Source organism: Triticum dicoccoides, chromosome 2B (assembly GCF_002162155.2).
Source record: "Triticum dicoccoides isolate Atlit2015 ecotype Zavitan chromosome 2B, WEW_v2.0, whole genome shotgun sequence".
Taxonomy (NCBI): domain Eukaryota; kingdom Viridiplantae; phylum Streptophyta; class Magnoliopsida; order Poales; family Poaceae; genus Triticum; species Triticum dicoccoides.
The window spans coordinates 368,895,643-368,901,745 of NC_041383.1; the positions used below are offsets into that span (position 1 = coordinate 368,895,643).

General features: G+C 45.6%; 1 protein-coding gene across 1 annotated transcript; it reads left to right on the plus strand.

The window, feature by feature from the left end:
* The first annotated feature begins 300 nt into the window (after window positions 1-300).
* LOC119363718 (zinc finger A20 and AN1 domain-containing stress-associated protein 9) lies at window positions 301-2,533 on the plus strand. The gene is made up of 2 exons (XM_037629086.1): window positions 301-431; window positions 1,785-2,533. The coding sequence occupies exon 2, from the start codon at window positions 1,798-1,800 to the stop codon at window positions 2,275-2,277; it is 480 nt and encodes a 159-aa protein (XP_037484983.1). The 5' UTR covers window positions 301-431; window positions 1,785-1,797; the 3' UTR covers window positions 2,278-2,533.
* Window positions 2,534-6,103: the final 3,570 nt, after the last annotated feature.

Below are 6,103 nucleotides of genomic sequence, written 5' to 3' on the forward strand. Positions count from 1 at the left end.
AGGGTGAATGATGTATGGACAGAGAAGGTGATGAACGGCAAGTTTAATGGGAAAGGGCGGCTAGAGGGGTGTGTCATGTTTGTAAGAATAGAGAGAAGAATATGCTTGCATTTGTGTTGTGGTTGAACATTGCGTGCAATATGCTCGTTTCTGGGGAGGAAAATGAGCATTGTTTACACAATTTCATTTGTTGGCCCGTGGCAACGCACGGGCATTCTACTAGTCTTAATTAATTATGAATCTGGAGAGATTAAAAAGGAAATGGGAGCGTGGAATCGAGAAACCTGGGCCTTTATAACACCTGCGCCACACACCCCCTCACAACCAAACGCAATATCGCCCAGCCCCTCTTCCTCCTCGACGCGCAGGCCCCAGGGAAAAAGAAAAACTCCGTTGGAGAAAAGTCGCGTGCCGTCTCCTCTCGCCCACAGGTTAGTTGGTGCCCGCCGCCCGTCTCCTCCTTCCACCGCCTCAGATCCGATCGCCGGAGGCCGCGCCGCCGATCCGGCGTCTGTTCGCTCCTGATGCGCGCGTTGCCGTGCTTTTTCTCGTTGGAGGATTTTTCTTTTTAATTTTGGGTTCGGTGTCGCTGGATCTGCGCAGGAATTGTTTGATCTTCGGTTGGTAGGATTGTTCGGCTATGGTTTGATTTGCGCGTCCGCCTCCGTGTGCGACGTAATCGTCGTGGTGGGTGTCTCGTTTAGAGGAGGCGGTTGACTTCCGTTCAAATTTTTGTGGTGATTTGCGCCTGCGCGTGAATTTATATAGATTGGGGACCAGACCGGTGCAGTGAAGGTGATTGGTCTTTTTGATTCGAACAGCACAAAGGGGAAGAGGTGACTCGATGGATAATGATCAAAAGGAATGCATTGAGGCCTCTGCTGGCTATGATTGCTTTGCCACCGGCCGCCCTATGAGACCCATGTCTTGTCATGAAAGATCCTCGAAAGGTCAGTTGCTTAAGACATGAGGTCCAAGGTCCCGGCACGAAATTGGATTGCTTGAATTATGCTCCGGGAAAGGATTTGTTGCTTCATCCAGCTGCGTGTTTTCCTTGACCCGGCTTTTATATGACTGTGCGACATGATGGATAAAGTTATAAACCGAAGGTCTAGAATAATTATGTGGACAAAGGAATTAAGGATGAGATAAAGAAAGATTGGTCATTCACATAGCATCCCAGACCAGGCATTGGAATATCATGCTTTCACCTGTGATCTGTTATGCAGGAATTGCAGACTCTAATATGAATTTGTTTAAAGTCCAATCTAGTTTCTATTGGCACCTATGTGCTAATAGGGTGTAGTCTGGTCGGGAAGAATCATGGGCAGCCTATCTTATGATTTTTAATCTTATATATAATTATCTGTGTGTCTGTCTAAAAATGCCACTTGTGCACCTAGAAAAATCTAATCTTAATGTATGCCAACTGCCATAGTCAGGAAAGTCGATTGATTCCCTGATTTTAGGGACTTCTGAGGTGATTAATCCAGAACTATGTAGCTTGAGGGCAGGGTTGTCATGCATACCTTATGCTTTCATGGCCGCAGTAGTTCTGTAGCAGTTTAGCTTACGGCTTAACCAGGATCACAAATTTGGTTTATTATTGCTTTTATAAATGAAAATATGTATGTAGCAATCTCTTCTTTACAGCTGCCTGTGCACCAACATTGGATTCACCTATGATCCTCATAATGTATATTTTTTGTGCTTGTTACTCAAGCTGTTGGTATTTTTGCATCACCATTTCTTGGTAACGAGTTGTCATACTTCTGTGCCTGCAGCCCGTTGGCAGCAATGGCACAAGAGAGCTGGAAGGAGTCTGAGGAGACTGTCCAAACACCTGAGGCACCAATATTGTGTGTAAACAACTGTGGCTTCTTCGGTAGCAGCATGACAAACAACATGTGCTCCAAGTGCTACAGGGACTTCATTAAGGCCACTACAATGGCTGCCCCTGTAGTGGAGAAGGTGTTCTCAGTGGCATCATCTTCCAGTGTGACCTTGGAGCAAGCAGAGGCAGACGAAGTACCAGCCGCGGCTGTAGCTGATAGCCAAGCAGCACAGGAGCCTCCAAAGCCGCCCAGCAACAGATGTCTTTCATGCCGCAAGAAGGTGGGCTTGACTGGTTTCCAGTGCCGGTGCGGGGGAACATTCTGCGCCATGCACCGCTACGCTGACTCCCACGAATGCACCTTCGACTACAAGAAGGCTGGCCGGGAGCAGATTGCCAAGCAGAACCCTGTTGTGATAGCCGAGAAGATCAATAAGATCTGATTGATAGTCTCACCGGGTTCATTTGCTTGCTATTTGTGGTGGTGCCGGAGTCGTCTTTACTTGAATCAGTAGGTTTCTTCTGGTCTGGACTAGGTTGCCAGGGTCTCAATTGTGTCTATCCTTCTCCTTCATGGTTCGCTTCTCTCGATTATGAATGAAATGAAATAATGTAAATATATAATATTCTATTGTTTTAGCTGTTCGTTTCGGATATTGCTTATTGCTCCTTGCTTATCAGTAAAGTTTCAAGCCCTCAGGAAATTGTCTCGCTGCATTTTACCGTGTGTCAGACAATGGCTTCCTTCCGTGGGATTGGGACAGCCCATCGCCGGCTGTCACTGCTACTGCTCCGATACTCCGACATGGTAAACTAGCCTAGCCTCGCCTTCATCTTCCCTGAGTTTGCCCCATGGTCAGCAGCCGGGTCGCCTCTCATGCGGCCATGGCAAAGAGCTCCTGCGACTCCAATTCCCATCTTGCAGCAAGGTGCAGGTGGGCAGTGGTGTGGAGCAGGAGTTTGTGCTGCAGCGTTACTGCGAGAGTTTTTTGCAATTTGGGTTTTCTTCCCAATTTATAAAGAAGCTTGCGTGTCCTGCACCTCGGGTGGGTGAGCAGTGACGAAATACCTGCAACAGCGACTGCACCGCGTCCAAAGGCTAGCTACCTCCGATGAGTTGCATGGTCAACTGTGTCTTCCGGTGCATCTACTAGCCTTTTTTTCAAACTGAATCTCGTAATTCGTCATGCACCATGGCTACGTACCTCCGTCCGTCTGTGGTTCAGCATTACTAGCGCCCGCAAATCACTCTTCGATCCGGCAACAACAATCTAGACCAGGTCATCACTGACGTGCTCCCATGTGACTGCCAGTGCGTTGCCACGGGCTCTTTAAAACTTTACTGGTTGCATGTCAAAATTTACATGGTTAGAAAAGATTGCCAAAACATCGAATTAAAACGCCACGGGCTCTTTAAAACTTTACTGGTTGCATGTCAAAATTTACATGGTTAGAAAAGATTGCCAAAACATCGAATTATGTACTATGAGCTGCAGTAGAAATCATAATAGCACTTGAATGTCCTTTATTCATGCTTAAGGTCGATCGTCTCGCGAAAGAATGTGCAATGTTGTTACCATTTAGGAACTACTGCAGTCAAACACATCTTTTTAAACATGCTATCTATCTTAGGAGAGGTAGATATATTGAGAAAGCCTAATTAGACATACACATACGAAGGGTGAATCTCCCTCCCCCCCTCTCCCTTCCTATTTAATAGAATAATAATGAACAATCAGTAAGACCTCAAAATTCCATGTATCCGGAAACCTCCAAACCTGGACCATATGTAGGGAGGAAACGACCTTTTCTCTTTTTTTTTCCTTTCATGGTAAAATCAAAGAAAAAATGCATTTCAGATCTCATTATAGTGTGGGCCATCTCAATGAGTGTCCAGTTCTTGTGCTCAGAGTTCCATTCTGCTGAGGAGTATAAGGAGAAGATAGCTCATGAGTGATACGAAGTTCATCAAGATAGTCATCAAGGCCCGTATTCTTGAACTTGGTGCCGTTATCGCTTCTGATATGCTTGATCTTGATGCCATAATTCGCCATGGCACGGTTAGCGAATCGTCTGAAGACGCCCTGCACTTCAGTCTTGAAAGTAATGATATGCAGCCAGGTGTAACATCATCAATAATGACGAATCCATAGAGTGATGCCGCATTGGTTAGTGTGGCATAATGCGTAGGACCAAACAGATCCATATGAAGTAATTCAAAGGGATGAGTAGTGGTCACGATTGTCTTCGCGGAGTGCTTGGATCTGGTCATCTTTCCAGCCTCACAAGCACCGCAAAGGTGATTTTTGACGAATTTGATGCCCTCGACGCCAATGATGTGCTTCTTCTTGACGAGCGTACTAGATTACTCATGTGCATGTCCAAGTCGTCGATGCCATAGCCAGTACTCTGAAGCTTTTGCTTGTAGACATGTGGCTGGTTGAGGACCTAGAGAGAAATCTACAATATACAAATCACCTCTCCTAAAGCCTTCGAAGACTTTGGATTTGTCAGATTCCATGAGCACAATGCATCTATATTTGCCAAAGATGACAACCATATCAAGGTCACAAAGCATCGAGACAGACATGAGGTTGTATCCTAGGGACACGACAAGCATCACCTTTTCCATGTGTCGATCCTTTGATATAGCAACCTTACCTAGACCCAATACCTTGCTTTTTCCTTTGTCAGCTAGGTGATATTGAAAGCATAAGTGCTCCCTGGGTGGTAATTAATGTCAACATATCTCTTGTTGGACTAATGTTTTATCTAGTATATTTCAGATGAGTTCAACAATGGAGTGGCAGGACAAGAGGACGTGGAACCCCTTCAAGATGCTAAGGACAAATATTGGCAGAAGCTCAATACTCTTCATCTCTATTTTTAGTGATCCAAGATCACATTGAGTCCATAGGAATAGCCAATACTATTAAAAGGGGATGAGGTGTTGCTTAATGGTCTACTTGCTCAAAGTGCTTAGTGATATGCTCCAAATCCCTCAACCACTTTCTCATTTCCACATATGTCCTAAACCTAAAGTCAAACTCGGCCCCACCGATTTGATTCATCCGGCGACACCGAGTTCATTTTCATAGCCACTGCCAGAAACCCTAAACAGTTCGGTCTCACCGATGGGGTCTCGGTCTCACCGAGAAGGCCTTGCAAACTCTTCGTTGCCTGTTGCAATTATTTCGGTCTCACTGAAATGTGCAATCAGTCCCACTGAGTGATAGAGGCGGAGGTGTCCCGTCTTTCGATGAGATGATGGATATCGCTTTGGTGGAAGTCGACTTTGACGATCCGACTACGAACGTGCGAGGACGTCGCGCCTTAGCAATCGCTAAACCAACTCCGAGAGGTTATTGACCACGCCGGAGCACGATCAACCTGACCACGAGGGTCTGTTTCCTGCGAGCAAACGAAGAACAAGCAAGAAACTAAGATTGCAATCTGGATATTGCGAATATAAGATGAAAGCTTTATTGATCAAGGTGGGGTTCTGTGACGCCTTTGTCTGGTCGTTGAACACAAACGAAATACGCGAAGTTGCAGCTATGGCGAACTTTTAATCTAAACAAAACCCAAAGTCTAAACGATGCCCTAAGGGCTGTATATATGGAGGAAGAGGGGGGAATTTCGTGGCCCTTGGTGGAGGGATCCGAAATCAACCCTATCTCTTGTTTCCCCACACATACGGACTCTAAAAATAGCCTATACTTATGTATTTCGAAATTACATGGGCCTGGCCCAATAATAAGGTGACGCAGCACCTAAAATAGCCTCGGGACGAAATTTATGAAGTGGCATCTTGTATATTTCGTCCAAGGCTTCATGCACCCATTATGGTGGCTTCAAAGTCCTGAAATCATCACTTGTAACTCCGTTCTTGTTCCCCTTGCGCATGCCATCATCTCCATGCTTGTTCTTGCTCCAATGTTCATCCTTCTCCAAGCTAGCCCCTTCATTTGTAAGCAAAACAAATGTATCCAATTTAGGCAGCATCATATTCTCATGGACATTAGAATCATTACCAAGAAACAAAAGTACCTGGTAATTTAGTTGGCGTGCGCGAGCTCTAGTAATTGGTCCAGTATGTATAGTAGCAGGGCCTGTGGGTGTAACAATGGTATTGATGTCCTCATCATCCTCCCCTTCTTGAAATGAAGTCGTCCTCGACGGAAACTCATCTTCCTCACCCAAATAAGGCTTCAAATCTGCAATGTTAAAAGTGGGACTAACCCCAAAATCTGCAGGCAGCTCAAGTTT

Coding starts and splice junctions, on each gene's coding strand:
- LOC119363718 (XM_037629086.1), top strand. CDS start 1,798: ATGGCACAAGAGAGCTGGAAGGAGTCTGAGGAGACTGTCCAAACACCT.